This window comes from Microcaecilia unicolor, chromosome 6 (assembly GCF_901765095.1).
Source record: "Microcaecilia unicolor chromosome 6, aMicUni1.1, whole genome shotgun sequence".
Classification (NCBI taxonomy): Eukaryota; Metazoa; Chordata; class Amphibia; order Gymnophiona; family Siphonopidae; genus Microcaecilia; species Microcaecilia unicolor.
In genome coordinates, this window is record NC_044036.1 from 302,139,656 (window position 1) to 302,157,456 (window position 17,801).

At 40.3% G+C, this 17,801-nt stretch overlaps 1 protein-coding gene across 1 annotated transcript in view; it reads left to right on the forward strand.

Moving 5' to 3' along the window:
* Window positions 1-16,708, forward strand: part of TBCD (tubulin folding cofactor D) — a 477,889-nt gene extending 461,181 nt beyond the window's left edge. The window contains exons 38-40 of the mRNA XM_030208042.1: window positions 4,668-4,777; window positions 13,296-13,380; window positions 16,355-16,708. Coding sequence (XP_030063902.1) covers window positions 4,668-4,777; window positions 13,296-13,380; window positions 16,355-16,369 — 210 coding nt within the window. The 3' untranslated portion in view covers window positions 16,370-16,708. The remainder of the gene's footprint in view (window positions 1-4,667; window positions 4,778-13,295; window positions 13,381-16,354) is intronic.
* The last annotated feature ends 1,093 nt before the right edge of the window (window positions 16,709-17,801 follow it).

Below are 17,801 nucleotides of genomic sequence, written 5' to 3' on the forward strand. Positions count from 1 at the left end.
GCTTCCTATTATTTGGCCTGTAAAAGATGATCATAAAATAAACTAAATGAATATGGCTTCTTTCTAAACAAATACTGGATTTGTTCAACACATGCACTTTGGATATCAAATGCTCTTCTAAGATACCCGTTAAATCCAGTTAAATAACAGAAGTCTATGTGTTGGTTAATACTTTCATAACTCTTGCTGTATCTCTTATATCTCCTTTATATCTCATATCTATTTACCGTATCTGCCTGCATCTCATTCTGTATATTGTCTATATAATTTTACTTTTTTTCAAGCACAAGACATTATTTCTTTTGGATGACCCTCACTGGAAGGTAGTGTTTCTTATTTGGTTCATTTGGTATGTTGTCTATAGTTGACAGTACTGCCATGTGAATGAGAGAGACTTAGCAGATTACAGTTTCTTAAATACAGTCCAACTATAACATTCCTTGCAAAATTCCAGTAATATAAAGAACAGATTTTCTGGATGTTTGAAAACTGTTGATGTTGGATCTCGTTTTGCTGCTTGTATGCACTTACAGGTTGAAGACTACTTTGTAGATTGTTGAGATGTACGAGTCTAGTACTATATTAGCTTGGTTAGGAAAATAAACTGTACTGTTTTTTTTCTTTGGCAAAACAGCAAACGTACATTTTCTGTTACATAAACATTCTGGGATCTTTTTAGCCTCTGTGGCTTTCAGCTTGCTTCTGGTATTCCTTCTGGTTCAAAGTTTGCCAGTACTGACCACTGTCCTTGCTTCCCCTTACACATTAACGGTGACATATTGTAGTCATTACCTTATAATGTATACTTAGGTGGACTATAGCCGTGCTTCCTCCCAAATAACCAGAAAGGATTTATTGTGCTGAAATCTACAAAATCTCCATGAACATTCCAATGTCAGTTTACAGTTTTGTGGAATACAAGCAATCACTCTTGCATTTTTAACTATCCTGCTGGGGCAGCTGTCAGCATACTCCAGTGTGTCTTCAGAGTACAAACACACAATACTTCTGAATCAGAAAATCATGGCATTCTAAGAGGACAGGCAAAGAGCATTGCAAAAATACATTGTCCTAGAATCATAAACCTTGCATTTATAATCTTAGTAGCAGTAGTATTAATGACTATCTTTTATGCATATTTAACATTCCAAATGACTTTATTATGTATTTATTTTTTATTGGGCATGTCCTAAAGTCTTGTTTCCTTTCCATGTATATTGCTGTAAGGATGCCGTCTCATTATAAATGTGATTTCAATTATTTCAAGGATTCTGCATAAATGCAACAAATAGTTTGCTTAATTAAAGCTGAATCCAAAAAGCAAAACATTGAGGGGGTCTTCTACAAAACAGCGGTAAGCCCAACACAGACTAAAACGGAAGTACCATTGGGCTACCACTGCAGCCCAGCGGTAGTTCCCACCCCCCAGCCCACGCTATTTCCAGCACTACAAAAATATTGCTCGGTTACTGCTGGGTTAGCATGGGAGCCCTTACTGCCACCTCAATAGGTGGCAGGAAGTGCTCCTCTCCCCCCCCTGAAATATCCATGCAGCAAGTGCTTCACTTGCCATACGGCCATTTCTTTAAAAAAAAAAAAAAAAAAAGAAAGATCTGCCTTTTACCCACTGTGGTAAAAGGGGGCCTCGGCACGTGTCAAAAACACGGGCGAACACCAGCTCAGGCCCCCCCCCCTTTTGACACAGCTTCGTAAAAGGACCCCTTATTAAGCAATTTTATTTTTCTGATCAATATTTGTAACAGAATAAAGCATCTATAATGTATCTAATTGATTTGTTGTAAACTATGGTAAGCCCTTTTTAGGGGATACAGCAGTATATACATAATAAATTGATATTGATAAGTTAGGGGCAAACACAAACATTTGTTGCTGAGTGAACGCTATGAATGTAGGGGCTGGAAAAAGTAACACAAGAAGTATTTATCATCGATCCTCTGATTTTTCATTAATTTGGTTCTATTTATCTAACTCTGTGGGCCTCTTTTATCTAGCCGCACGGCAGTGCCGACAGAGCCCATTCAAAGTGAATCGGCTTGGTCAGCATTGCCTCACCGGGAACCACTAGAACGGCTTGATAAGAGGCCCTGTATCGTTAAAAAAAAAAAATAAGAACAATGGTGATGGTAATATATAATGAAGAGAATGAGTTGATTTTCCTAAATTTAATGTCCAGAAGTAACAGTGATGAAATATGGCTAGTTGAACCATTATTATATGAAATTATGAAAGGAAATTTTACTAGGGTCTGATGATATAGGTAGCATAAATGTTCAATTATATTCATTTGTGATAGGCTAGTGGAAATATGATCATTTTGATGGCCGTTCAGAGTCAGATGCCTACTTTACCTCCTGGATGATGCTTAAATAATGTTACTAGCAGTTCAGTCAGATCCTTCCCTGGATGATTAGTATGGAATGTCTTCATATTGGTGGTGTGTTAGTCATGCTAGTCAGGAATGGTATGGATGAATTTTTAGCTGATAGAAATCTCTGTAGATATTCACTAGAATAGTTAGAAAGATATTTATTCAGCTGCCTGACAAGGAAAGAGAATAAGGCACCAGGGAGAAGAGGATAGTCAATCATAAGTAAACGTTGCTCCAGAAGTGTTGACTGCCCACCCAGTAGGAGATCATGAAGGGCATCTTCTGGCCACCTTGTACAGTAACACTTGTCATTTTTGAAAAACAGTATAAACAAATTTTTTAAAAACCTCAATTACATGGGATAGAGGTCATTTTGTGGTCAGTTGATGTATCTCCATACAATGAGTCTGTTCTGTTGTGGTTGTGCGTGTGGGGGTAATGTAGCTGAATCTGTGAGCTTCATTTGTGGCAGTGTGCTCATTCACTACATTACTGCAGTATGATAGGGTACAAGTGCATATTAATATGCATGCTACTGAGAAAAAGAGATGGCTGGGTTAAAATTGTGTTCAAAAATAGTCATAGGAAGGGTAGCTTAGTATTTAGAACAGCAGGCTCAGAACCAGAAAGCCAGGGTTCAAATTATTTAATCCTCCAGTCCTTCAAGCAAAAATTGTAAGCCCTCCAAGGACAGGGATTGTACTTGAATGTAATGCACCTTCAACTTCTACTGAAAAAGGCAAGAGTTAGATCCCCCGTTAAATAAGCTAAAATAATATCCCTAATGGAATATTGCCAACTCAAGTAAGAACATTCTCGTGTGTCATTTTTTTTCAAGTTCAAAGATTTTTATTGAAAAAATGTAAATAATATTTACAATAACAATTACAAACAAGTAAGTAAAACAAAACAGTGCAAGAACCCCCCCCCCCCAAAAAAAAAGGTTATAATACAAATAAATGCAGTAACAGACCTACATATTAACATTTAAGCAATGTTGCAAAATGGACCAAAGTTTACTAAATTTCCGGAATTGGCCAGATCTTTTAGCCAAAATAGCTTCATATTTATGGAGTTCCACCAGAAACACATGTTCAGTTTGTGCATGCTTTCCAATTTCTTAGTATATCTTGAATAGCAATACCTATTAATATCCTGTATAGCCTCCAGTCTTTTTCCAAAATAGATAAGTTATCTGTGTCTCCCTCCATTGAACATTATAGTCGAGTATAATAGTGGTGTTTGAATATCAAATATGTGAGAGATTTTAGACCAAACTTGCTGCCAAAATAGATAGACCACAAGGCAGTAAAACAGTATAAGATGTAACGTATCAGCAGAAGAGGAATAAGATCAGCATAAATTGGTTGGTCTGAGTTTCAGTCCATAGCGCCCTATGACCAACAAAGTGGAGAGATTGTGTCAAAGAAGCCGAAGCAATACAGTGTACTCAGTGTATCCAAAAAGAGTGCCAAGCAGAGTCCAACAATTCATTTTAAGATTTGGTTTTTCAAATGATATATAAAATTATTAATTATTAAAAATATTTTGAAGAGACACAGGAGGTTTTTTATGCCAGTGATTATACCAAAGCTGTTTTTTGGACCTCGTGTTTATGGTCAGAACTTGCTGAGGCTTTTTCCTCCTTGTGTACTTCCATTTAGATATTTATTTATTAATTATTGATAAATTATTATTTATTTATTTAGATAAATATTTATTTATATCTCCACTGCTATTTGTTAAGGTGTGAGAAAATTATTTTGTTGCTGTAAAATTATTATCCAATGAGCAGTACTGGCTTCAATGTACCCTGCTCTCTCTTTCTGTGTCCAGTTTCTCAATACAGTACCATATTGTTTCTAACAATAACCCACCTCTTATAACTGACACCCTCCACCCCTTCAGGACTGAAAAATCCTGTAAATTTAGTCTTAAATCCAAATGTAGATTCCCCCAATAAATTCCCTCCTCCCTGGAATTCACAGTAACCGGCATTGCTCTCCTCCACCCTCCATACCCCCCCCCCCCCTGTGATGAATGGATCTCTCTTGTTACTTCTTCTCAAGGTTATGGCACTGGACCAGTGTGGGGGATTGAGCATGCGCAGAAGGTTATATATTTAGAGTTCACTAAAAAATACTACTAACAGAATATTTCTGATTTTTTTCTGCATGGCATCCAAATTATGTATATTATCTAAAATTGTAATATGAATGTAGATGAAAACTGAAAATATACATATTCATCCAGTAATTTATTGTCTTTTCATCTCTAGATAAGGAAGGCTACAGCCACACAGGTGTATGAAATGCTGATAACCTATGACGATATGTTTGATCCCGATTCAGTGGATCAGGCGACATCAATACTCAGTGATACATGCTGGTAAGTGCATGAACTCTTTGCAAAGAATATTTTACATCAGATGGCATACTGATGGGCAGTGTATCAAATTCCATTTAAACTTGACTGGCGTAGAAGGGGAGATGTGCCACTGTTAAGTGTAGTATCAAAAATAAATCCGTATTTTTCCAACAAATTGACTTATACTTTTCCTCATAACTGGAACACTGCACTGATCTTCAGGTTTATACCAGGCAATTAAGTTCCTGAAGAGGAGGAGACTTTGTAAATAAAACATGCCTCATGACTGAAGTGTTCACAGCTCATCCAAATTCTTCCCCCACTGAAAAGCTATAAGTGAAGAAATTGGATGTAAAGTCAACACATTCCAATGAGTATGTATATTATTTATTTAATTATTGCACTTGTATCCCACATTTTTCCACCTATTTGCAGGCTCAATGTGGCTTACAAAGACCTGTTATGGCATCGCCATATCAGGGTAAAGAGTACATTCGGTGTTACAAAAAATCCAGTAAAACAAGAGTTTTTGGACAAGCAGTTATAGAACAAGACAGTCTGAGTAAGGTAGGTGTTGTGTTATAGTTAGTTATGAGTTATTGTGGTAGGCTTTGTTAAAGAGAGAGGTTTTCAGAGATTTGCGGAAGTGAGTTAATTCGTTGATCATTTTCAAGTGTGTCGGTAGTCCATTCCACAGTTGTGTGCTCATGTAGGAGAAGTTGGACGCATGTATTAGTTTGTATTTTAATCCTTTGCAGCTGGGGAAATGTAGGTTAAGAAAGGTACAAGAAGATCTTTTAACGTTTCTGGGTGGCAGATCCACGAGATCTAGCATGAGGGTCGAGGCGTCTCCGTAAATGATTTTGTGAACGGTCGTGCAGATCTTGAACACGATACGCTCTTTGAGTGGGAGCTAGTGTATTTTCTCTCTTAGGGGTTTAGCGGGAGGGAGTAGAAAACATGAAAAAGGATCTGCGGAAGCTTAAAGAATGGTCTAAGGTTTGGCAATTAAAATTCAATGCGAAAAAATGCAAAGTGATGCACTTAGGGAAGAGAAATCCACGGGAGACGTATGTGTTAAGCGGTGAGAGTCTGATAGGTACGGAAGGGGAGAGGGATCTTGGGGTGATAGTATCTGAGGATCTGAAGGCGACGAAACAGTGTGACAAGGCGGTGGCTGTAGCGAGAAGGTTGCTAGGCTGTATAGAGAGAGGTGTGACCAGCAGAAGAAAGGAGGTGTTGATGCCCCTGTACAAGTCGTTGGTGAGGCCCCACCTGGAGTATTGTGTTCAGTTTTGGAAGCCGTATCTTGCGTATGATGTAAAAAGAATTGAAGCAGTGCAAAGGAAAGCTACGAGAATGGTATGGGATTTGCGTTACAAGACGTATGAGGGGAGACTTGCAGACCTGAACATGTATACTCTGGAGGAAAGGAGAAACAGGGGTGATATGATACAGACGTTCAAATATTTGAAAGGTATTAATCCGCAAACAAATCTTTTCCGGAGATGCGATGGCAGTAGAACGAGAGGACATGAAATGAGATTGAAGGGTGCCAGACTCAGGAAAAATGTCAGGAAGTACTTTTCACGGAGAGAGTGGTGGATGCTTGGAATGCCCTCCCGCGGGAGGTGGTGGAGATGAAAACGTTAACAGAATTCAAACATGCGTGGGATAAACATAAAGGAATCCTGTTCAGAAGGAATGTATCCTTGGGAGCTTAGCCAAGTTTAGGTGGCAGAGCCGGTGGTGGGAGGCAGGGCTAGTGGTTCGGAGGCGGGGATAGTGCTGGGCAGACTTATACGGTCTGTGCCAGAGCTGGTGGTGGGAGGCGGGGCTGGTTGGGAGGCGGGGATATTGCTGGGCAGCCTTATACAGTCTGTGCCAGAGCTGGTGGTGGGAGGCGGGGCTGGTGGTTGGGAGGCGGGGATAGTGCTGGCCAGACTTATACGGTCTGTGCCCTGAAGAGGACAGGTACAAATAAAAAGTAGCACATATGAATAATCTTGTTGGGCAGACTGGATGGACCGTGCAGGTCGTTTTCTGTCGTCATCTACTATGTTACTATGTTTGTCCTTCCAAATATGAGTCTGGCTGCAGTATTTTGGGCTGTTTGGAGTTTCTTGATGATCTGTTCTTTACAGCCAGCGTATAGTGCATTGCAGTAGTCCAGGTGGCTTAATACCATTGATTGTACCAGGTTCCGAAAAATGGCCCTTAGGAAGAAAGGTTTTACTCTTTTGAGTTTCCACATGGAGTAGAACATTTTCTTAGTTGTATTCTTCACGTGATTTTCAAGTGTGAGATTTCGATCAATGGTAACTCCCAGAATTTTCAAATTGTTTGAGACGGGGAGGGAAAAGTTTGGGGTGGTTATGGTGGTGAATTTGTTCGTGTTGTATTGTGAGGTGAGTATAAGGCATTGTGTTTTTTCTGCGTTGAGTTTTAGCTGAAATGCATCTGCCCAGGAGTGTATAGACTAGACCACCCTATTTGTATGGACAGGAATATGTTACTCGCAAAAACTGACTGACTGGTAAACCAGCTTGAAGGCAGTGTCTAGGTTTTTCATAAAAGTTGCCTCCCGGAAGAAGCAGGCAATTGCAGTTACCAAAGCAGAGAGCGAATTTGCTTGTTAGAAGGACAGCATAAGCATATGAGCTCTCTGAAAGTATGGCCCGTCTCCAATTCGAAGCTCTTCCCACTGATGAGCTTAGAACACTTATGTGCCCATTTGAAACTGTCCAGCTACAAATTCAGTGATAAGGCTACCAGACACTTGGCAGCTTGTTTGCTTAAATAACAAGCAGATAGATATACTTCTAAAATAAAAAGTGGAGAATGGTTCCTTGCTTCGCTTATCTTCACAAATCACAGTTTTATTGTGTTCTTTATACCTATGATAGTCAACTTAATTCAGCTGCCATTGACACCTACTTGGACTTGATTGATATGCCTTCCTTAACAGCTGCTCAGGGAACTGTTTTAGATGATCCAGTCATTCTGAAGGAAGTTTTGTAAACCATCGAAGCTTTGCCTTTTGGAAAAAGCTCCTGGCTTAGATGGCTTTTCAGGAGAATTTTATTAGACTTTTGGAACTTAGCTGGCCCCTTTATTGGCTAAGATCTTAATCCTTTGGCCTGGATAGCAGTCATGCCTAAAGAGGGGATGGATAAAACTGGTTACAAATCCTATCACCCTACCTTGATCTTAAATATGGATATAAACATTTTGACAAAAGTCTCGGCCACTCACCTGAAAGAGTTTGTACCTGTCTTGGTCCATCCAGGCCAGGTGGGCTCTGTTCCTAAGCAATAGGCTTTGTATCTTGTATAGTGTACTATTAATCTTATTCACCTAGCCCAGATGCACTCTGTACCAGTGTGCCTGCTGAATATCTACACTGAGAAGGCTTTTGGTCAAGTACCTTGGAGGATTTGGGAGTAAGTACTGAAGAAAGTAGTGGTTGGGGACTCCTTTAGAGGTTGGGTTCAGGTTCCCTATGTGAAACTTAGTGCTTGTGTCTGGATAAATGCGCATCCTGGAGTTGTTTGAAATTGATAGAAGCAAATGTCACAGTTGTCCTCTGTCCCCTCTTTTATTTTTCCTGGCCATGTAAACTTTCGCAGCAGCTATCAGAGCTAATCCTGATATACAGGTATTGCGGATGGGCTCCAGGCAGTGGCGTAGCAGGGGGGGCTGCCACCCGGGGCGGGGCGGTTCGCCGTTGCACCCCCCCCCCCCCCCGGGTGCAGCACGATGACATACCCCCCCCCCCCCCCCGACGACCAGCTCCCGCACCCTACCTTTAAAAAGAATATCGGGAGTCGCGCCTGCCCTGCACGTACAAGAAATGTGGACCGTCGGCTCTTCACTCGCTCTGTCCCACCCTTACGGAAATAGGAAGTTGCGTCAGCGGAGGGCGGGACAGAGCGAGAAAAGAGCCGACGGTCCCCATTTCTTGTACGTGCAGGGCAGGCACGACTCCCAATATTCTTTTTAAAGGTGGGGGGTGTCGATTCGCCTAGGGGGGGAGCTGGCAGGGAGCACCCCCTCCCGAGCTGACACCCAGGGCGGACCGCCCCTCCCGCCGCCCCCCTTGCTACGCCACTGGCTCCAGGGAGCATAAAAAAACCCTGTTTGCTGATGATGTTGTGTTGTCCCTACCCAGTCTTCTGCAGGAAATACCCTGATATGCCAGTGTTCTCTGGGTTGAAAGTAAACAAGTTCAAATCTGAGGGGTTTAACAGTAATTTGAATCTGCAGTTGTTGGGGTTTCTGTAGGCTTCCTTTTCCTGCAAATGGGTTGACCAGGAGCTGAAATATTTGGGGGCTGTACTAACTTTGCAGTATTCTGGATTATTCACTGCAAATTATCCATGGCTTTCCATTGAGTTGAAGCAGGTCTTTGAAAGATGGCATACACGTCCACTCTCCTAGTTTGGGAGAATTTTGGCTGTTAGAATGAATATTTGCCAAGGCTGCTCTATTTGTTCAGGTAATCCCTGTATCTTTACCAGGGAGATTTTTCTTCAAAATAGTTTGTCCAAATTCATATAGCATTATAATAAACCCCAAATTTATAAATGGATCATTTTTAGGATAGGAAGGATGGAGGCTTGGGGGTCCCTAATTTACTTTGGTACTATTGTGCTGCTGAAGCACGGGGGGGCTGTGGGGGCTGTAGAATGGTTTCAGCACTCTGATTCTAAATTATGGGTTCATATTGAGCAAGGCCTTGGTGGGCTTTCCCTCGTTATCTAAACTAATGCGGCTCCCCCTCACTAGGCTCCATCATCTGGAAGCAGATGAGTGGCCAGCTACCTCTTGTACCTTGCGGGTTTGGGATACTTTGGGTGTGGGACAAGATTTTCAGCTCTCTCATTATTCCCCAATTCATAATAACCCTCTTTACCCACCTGGTATCTGTCAATGGAGTGCCTTAGGACTAGAGAGATGGGGACAACTGTGTGAAGGTGATTACATTATCGTTTATTGTTCATTTATTGAGGCTTTACTAGACTACTTTATTTGCAATGAAAGTCAAGGTGATTTGAAATTCCAAAGCAAAAAAGATAAAATTATCTCTATCTATAATGGTAGGCAAAACAGGAATGCAAGTCCATGCATTCAGACCCTCAGAAAAAAGAAATCCTGGTCCCACTCTCTAACAGTAGGCTGCCTGCCAAAAGGTGCTATGGAAATTAACTAATCCAGCCAAGATCCCGTCCTGTATTTATTTATTAATTAGGATTTATTTACCGCCTTTTTGAAGGAATTCACTCAAGGTGGTGTACAGTAAGAATAGATCAAACATGAGCAATAGGCAATTACAGCAGTAAAAATATACAACTAACAATACAAAGTACAGCATGGTATACTACTTACAATGTCAACACAATACGTAAAAGAACGTTATAATTGGTAGTGAAGGGTAAGGCAAAGTTACTACTACTTATCATTTCTAGAGCGCTACTAGACTTATGCAGCGCTGTACACTTGAACATGAAGAGACAGTCCCTGCTCGACAGAGCTTACAATCTAATTAGGGCAGACAAACAAGAGATAAGGGAATATTAAAGTGAGGATGTTAAAATAAGGGTTCTGATCAAGTGAATAAGAGTTAGGAATTAAAAGCAGCATCAAAAAGGTGGGCTTTTAGCTTAGATTTGAAGACGGCCAGAGATGGAGCTTAACGTACCAGCTCAGGAAGTCTATTCCAGGCATATGGTGCAGCAAGATAAAAGGAACGGAGTTCCCGGGGAGGAATGTAGGGAGAGATGAGAGTGGAGAGGTACTGAGGAGCTGCAGAGTGCACTTATAAGTCAATAAGAGGAGTTTGAACTGTATGCAGAAATGGATAGGAAGCCAGTGAAGTGACTTGAGGAAAGGGCTAATATGAGTATAATGACACTGGCGGAATATTAGGCGTGCAGCAGAATTTTGAACAGATTGAAGAGGAGAGAGATGGCTAAGTGGGAGACATGTGACAAGCAATCTGCAATCGTCTAAGCGAAAGGTGATAAGAGTGTGGATGAGGGTTCTGGTAGTGTGCTCAGAAAGGAAAGGGCGAATTTTGGTGATATTATAGAGAAAGAAACGACAGGTTTTAGCAGTCTGCTGAATATGTGCAGAGAAGGAGAGGGAGGAATCGAAGATGACCCCAAGGTTATGAGCTGATGAGACAGGAAGGATAAAAGTGTTATCCACAGAAATAGAGAATGGGGTAAGAGGAGAGTTTGGTTTAGGGGAAAAGATAAGAAGCTCAGTCTTGGTCATGTTTAGTTTCAGATGGTGCTGAGACATCCAGGCAGCAATGTCAGACAGGCAGGCTGATACTTTGGCCTGGATTTCAGCTGAGATTTCTGGTGTGGAGAGGTAGATGTGGGAGTCACCAGCGTAAAGATGATACTGAAAACCATGGGATGAGATCAGAGTACCAAGGGAAGAAGTATAGATGTAGAAAAGTTGTAATATATAGAAGGGTAAGAAAGTAGGAAGAATTAGAAAGTAAGGTGACTGATTTGAAGAAAGTTGCACTTGTGAGTTTCTATCAGTTGGTTAATGTCTGTCATATTCCCCAGCATCACATTTATGCCAATCAACTACTAAAGCACCCGTTAACTTTGAGATAGATTAAAGAGAGACTGATGGGGGATAGCACATTTTTAGAATAATTATGTGAAGATTTTATGGATACTAGGGACCTAGTTGTAATTATCTATAGGCTTCTTAGAGATAGTCTTTTTCTAAGCGGCAATAAGCCCAGTGTGGGCTTACTGTTCGCTAAATCGGAAGTATCGCAGGGCTACCACAGCAGTCCAGTGGTAGTTCCCACCCCCAGCATACGCCATTTGCCAGCGCAGACCCCCTTTGCCATAGCTTAGTAAAAGGACCCCAGAGTTCCTAAAACCTATAGGTATTGGGAGAGTTGGGAATCAGAATTAGGCTTGCGGTATGACCGACGGGAGTGGGCTAAGAAGGTGATAACCTTGGAAAACGTTTCTGTAGGTACCAGTTTTAGGGAAAACAATGCTAAAGTTTCATACAGATGGTATATGATACCTGCTCAACTTTAACCTCTTTTCTAGAGGTGAATCCCCTTTGTTGGAGAAAATGTGGGAAAAGGGATCATGGGACATATCTGGAGGACTTGTCCTAAGCCTAGAGCCTATTGGAAAGCTGTTCTATATAAATTGCATGTTGGACACACTGGGTTATCCTGTAGTTCCTGGGATCTCTCTTTTTAACAGATGAGTATCTGAATTAAAGTTTATGCAATATGCTGTCCTCAAACACTGCTTTAATGCAGCTAAACTGGTGCTAGTGAGAGCCTGGAAGTCTGAAGGGGGTTTAGTCACATCAACAGTGGGTTGGAATAATGTGGTATATTTATGGTATGAAAAAGCTATTGGCAGACACGTTTCCCTCCAGAAATGGGAGAATCTGTAGATGTAAATGAGATTGCCTTCTAGTGCATTGTAAGGGTGCTTTTGTTCTGAGTTGGGGACTGTTCTGTAGCACTACAGAGTGATTGATGTGGTGGGGAGGGGGAAACCAGTACTACTGTTCTTATTGTTAGATAATGTTTTTTGCCACTATTTGTTGTATCCACTTTCTGTTCCATAAATATAAAAAAAGGCTTTTTGTATTGTTTAATAAACCTTATCTGGAGGTTACAGTAGCTAGGTCCGTGTTCCAAGAATTTGTTCTTAGGATCAAGAGCTCTGCAAGGATGGTGGCGTTTCAGGAGCTGGACTATAAGTTCACAATGCGGGTGCATATGTCGCCACGGCGGGCATTTTATGCAGGAGTATCACCTGATGGAGCCTGCCCCAAGTGCATGTCCCCGGGCGCTACTTTGGGACATGCATTTTGGTCATGCCCACAAATTGTCACCTTTTGGAAAAGACTCTTAAATTATATCTCGACAATGTGGCACTCCAGATGGAGACACGACCCACTTTTATTGTTTGGGCATCCCTCATTGATCACTCCTCTCCCGGTGGGTTATAAAGGGTTTGTGTGCAGATCGACAATAATAGCTAAGTCCTTAATCTTGAACGAGTGGATCTCTCCTAAAAGCCCTACAACCCAACAATGGCGCAGTAAAATGATCACATATATGAAGTTTGAGTGGAGAGTGGCACGGTCTGACTCAAAGTTCTCGGAATCAACCTTTTTCCGTGTGTGGACACCATTTTGGCAGACGCTAACCCCAGCGGGGAAAGGATATCTCATGAACATGTAAAGTTGTGCGTAATGTAGAGTTTTGTACAGTAGAATGTGAATCATACCTATGAGGGGAGAGAGGGCTTGGGAGGGGATGAAAATTGTGAGTACATCTCCTGCAATTTGTAGAGACTGTTGTTATTCGGGAGAGATACACATTCTCTAGTTTAATATGGCACAAAGTGTAAGATGACATTATGTTGTGTTTGTTTCATTTCTCTGATATGATGTGATTTAATTTAATGTCTCACAATAAACAGAATGGAAATAAACCTTATAATTACAGAAATCTTTCCTTTCTCCCCAGGGATGATGACTTGGCCATAGTGCGAGAAAAGCGTAATTATCTATGTGACTTGCTGAAAGTGCCCAAACCAAAACTGATCTCCAAGGTAATTGCTCAGGCATTTTGCTTCAGAAATGTTTCAATTAAACTTGTCTTAACTCACAAATTTTATTTAACAGTTAGAGCCTTAAAATAAACAAAACCCTGTAATATCCTTGTGTATGTGAAGCCAGGTTTTACGTTGTATGTAGCGAGAATTCATACATCCAGGTCAACACATGGAGAGTTCCCATACTATTTTAGAACTTCTTGTAGTAAGTGCAGGACTGCACTTGTAAAACTTTCCACATAGAGAGGGAGCTGAAATGTTAGAAAGCTGCACATAGGGGTAAAAAAAAAAAAAAATGCAGAAATCCTCCCAACATATATGGGAGCCGCTTTCTAAAACCACAGGTCCTGCTGTAGAGGACCTCCTCCCAAGGGCTCTTTAAAAGTGCTGCACTGCCCTGGCGTTGCTTTAATGCACACATTGAACTTGAATGAAATAACTAGAATTTGAATAGAGCAAAGAAAAAGATAAAAATTGAGGAGTTTGTATGGCTAATGATTGAACGCTAGCTGCTTATGGGAATGCAGCCTGACTTTGCAAGTTTTCTGGGGCCTTTTCTCCTCTGTAAATTTATGAGTTGAGCCTTCTTATAGTGTATATAGTTTATCTGGAAACAGATTTGCAACATATGAATTCTAGCACTTGTGTATAGTTGCATAACTATTTGGAGTGCTTAATACAATTGAGCGAAACAGCCGCTGCCTGGAGAGAATGGTTGACCAGCATTCATAGGTATCAGCCATTAGAAGTTTTAGGCTGGTACAGTTCTTATGTTTCTTAATTAAAAAGTTCCAGTCTGGCAGAACACTCTCCTTTTGACTTGTTACACCAGTCCAGTTTCATAAAAGATCTAAATGGAAGATTAAAGTTCTTTCTATATTAGTTTCAGTGCTGATTGATGATAGAAACCTTTTGGCTTACAACAGTTGCAGTAATTGTCAGTTTCAGACAGAGGTAGAAAGTAATGTTTAATTAAGGTGTATAAATATGTTTGCACGACAGGGGATAGAAATGGACAAGGAGAGGACTTAGTTCATAACATCAGAATTAGGCTACATTATCCCCAGCACTATTCCCCAGCTGCTGCTGCCAGGCACAGGGCCCCCCTCGGCACATGCTCAGTTTCCATGCTTGCGCAAAACTGAGCATATGCGGAGTCTGGCAGCTGCGGCTCAGGAACAGTGTTGGCGGATGCTGAAGATTTAAGTTCTTTCGGCAGGGAGGAAGTCTTCAGCTGGCAAGGCTTTGGGGATCACCACCAACAGAGATATTTTGTTTACTTTGGGGTGGGGGGAGGAGGAGGTGGAAATTAAATTAGGGTTTGGTGGACATTGGCTGCCTAGGTATGCTACCGAGTTAAGTACATATTTTTTAAGTATATGCATACACAGAGATGAAGATATCTTTTCTGTTGATTTATTATATTTCTGTCCTTGTTTCCTTTTATTAATATTGTAATTTGTGAACTGCCTAGATGGCATTTGCCAATGGAGCAGTATATCAAATGATAGATAAACTTAGAAACCCCCCAGGAACATCTGTGCACAGACTACAGAAAAGTGTGCCTTTTTGGTATGCATATGTGTATGTACATATTCAGTAGTGCAATTTTATATAAATAGCTATTTTCTGCTTGTAAAAAAAAAAAAATGCCTTACTTACAGAAAATCCTGGGGCATACAATTGGCAGATGAAATTTAATGTGGACAAATGCAAAGTGATGCACATTGGGAAGAATAATCCAAATCATACTTACCTGATGCTAGGGTCCACCTTGGGTGTCAGCACCCAAGAAAAAGAGCTAGGTGTCATTGTAGACAATACGCTGAAATCTTCTGCCTACTGTGTGGTGGCCAAAAAAAGCAAACAGGGTGCTAGGAATTATTGGGAAAGGGAAAGTAAATAAGACCAAGAATACTATAATGCCTCTCTATCACTCCATGGTGTGACCTCACCTTTATTGCCTTCAGTTCTGGTCACCTTATCTCAAAAAAAGAAATACAATAGAATTAGAAAAAGTTCAAAGAAGGGCAACCAAAATGATAGAGGATGGAACTCCTCTCATATGAGGAAAGGCTAAAGAGATTAGGGCTCTTCAGCTTGGAAAAGATGTAGCTGAAGGGAGATATGATTGAGGTCCACAAAATTCTGAGTGCTATACAATGAGTAGAAGTGAATCGATTTTTTTACTCTTTCAAAAAGTACAAAGACTAGGAGACACTCAGTGAAGTTACATGGAAATACTGTTAAAACAAAGAGGAGGAAATATTTTTTCACTCGGTGAATATTTAAGCTCTGGAGATTGTTGCCGGAGGATGTGGTAACAGTGGTTGGCGTATCTAGGTTTATAAAAGGCATGGACAAGTTCCTGGAGGAAAAGTCCATAGTCTGCTATTGAGATGAACATGAGGGGAGCAACTGTTTGTCCTGGGATTGGTAGCATGGAATGTTGCTGCTATCTGGGTTTCTGCCAGGTACTTGTGACCTGGATTGGTCAGTGTTGGAAATAGGATACTGCGCTGGGATGTGCCATTGGTCTGATCCAGTATAGCTGTTTTTATGTTAACAAAGATTTGTAGTGTAGCCACCTTGACAAGTGAAGTGTGATGCATAACACTGTAGCAAGCCCTCATTTTACAGAACCTGCACCATCCAGTTGTGTCACTTATCACTCTTTGAACGTCCCTATCCCCTAAATGTATAGAACATAATACCACTCAAAGCAGAATGGTGATAACTTTTGTTTGATGCAAAGCCTGACGTATTCTGATATCTATTTTCAATGCAAAGTTATATAAGTTCTTATCCTTTGAAACTTTTGCCACAAGTACAGATTTACATGTTCCTAAATCCAATTTAACTCCCTTAAGAAGAGGTCCCTTTATATTGTCATGGCTTTTTTACATTAGATAATTTGGTCTAAAACTGTAAGTTTTGTAAAATTCATGTGGTTTTTTTTTCCCCCCCTCAGGGCCCTTTACAATGATGTACTGGCACTGAGCCCAGCTTCTGCCATGCTTATGAAGAAGTTTTTCTTCTTTGCGCTCAGACTTGAGAAACTGGATTTTCATGTCCGTCTCTAAGCAGTAAAATTTACCAGCAAGCGTATGCTTTTACAACCACAGAAAGCAATCAGGACCATGCTGCTGATTTGTCTTGTAACTCACTCACTGGAACCACAAGATGGCAGATTGTTCATACAGTCTATCATGGAAAACTGTACATGTGCTGATGGTTCATTTTGTTGACCGACAGGTCCGGAATAAAGTTACACGTCTTGTCTATGTTACTGCTGTGCCTTACATATGTATTAGTTTTGGTGTCTGGCATATTACAACTGATAGATCTGATAGCAATAACATTTAAACTAGAGCTGTCTAGCTCATCCTTTCAATGGCTACATCTGAGTTCTCTCATCAGTGACAAAACGTTGACATCTTCTTTTGTTATTTATACATACAGCAAATTGGATAAACTCTAAATGGTCTTTTGTGCTTAAATTAGAGCTAGTGGTTAGACGAGAGAACTAGGATCTCACTGGTTTCTTCATCTGCCTAATTATGAATTGTAGTCAGTACTTTTTTATGAATCCAAAATTGTTTTTATTCTCATTTTGCCTTTGAGGCAAATCAAAGCTTTGTAAACCACTTTGCTGTGAATTGTGGAAGGCAGTATAGAAAATCCTAAAAAACTATAAACCAGCTGTTAGTTACTACCTCAAAAGAACGGAATCTATCAGCCTGTGTACGTAGCTCCTTAATAATAATAAAACTTTATTTATAGCCAGCTATATCTATAAAAGTCTAAGCAAGGAACAAATCACATACAAAATATAAAAGGACAGAACAGTAACAATTATTTCTTTACACAAGAAACTATACAAAAATTACTGTGTTACTCTAAAATTAAAACATACAGTAGATTCAAATTTACATGGTATTAAAAATCATATCATAAATCAGAGGAACCAAAAGCCTGAAGAAATAAATGAGTTTTCAATGCTTTTTTAAACTGGTCCATATTTTGTATTGAATGAAGTTCAATAGGCAAAGCATTCCATAATTTCAGACCTTTGATGTAAACCTGATGAAATGAAGGCACATCAAGTAGCTGTTTCTGAGATGATCTCAGAGAACGAGTAGGTTGATAACATCTTAGAGTGGGACTAAGAGTTGGTGAAATATTACCATTCAATATTTTAAAAACTAGCAATAACATTTTAAATTCAATACAACATTTTACAGGGAGCCAATGCAGTGATTTCAAAATTGGAGTAACATGATCATAGTGAGAATCTCTTGTAATCACTCGGGCTATAGCATTTTGAACTACTTGTAGCGCCTTCAGCATGTTACCGGTAATCCCCATTAGCAAACCATTACAATAATCTAACAATGGACAAACTACAGAACAATTTT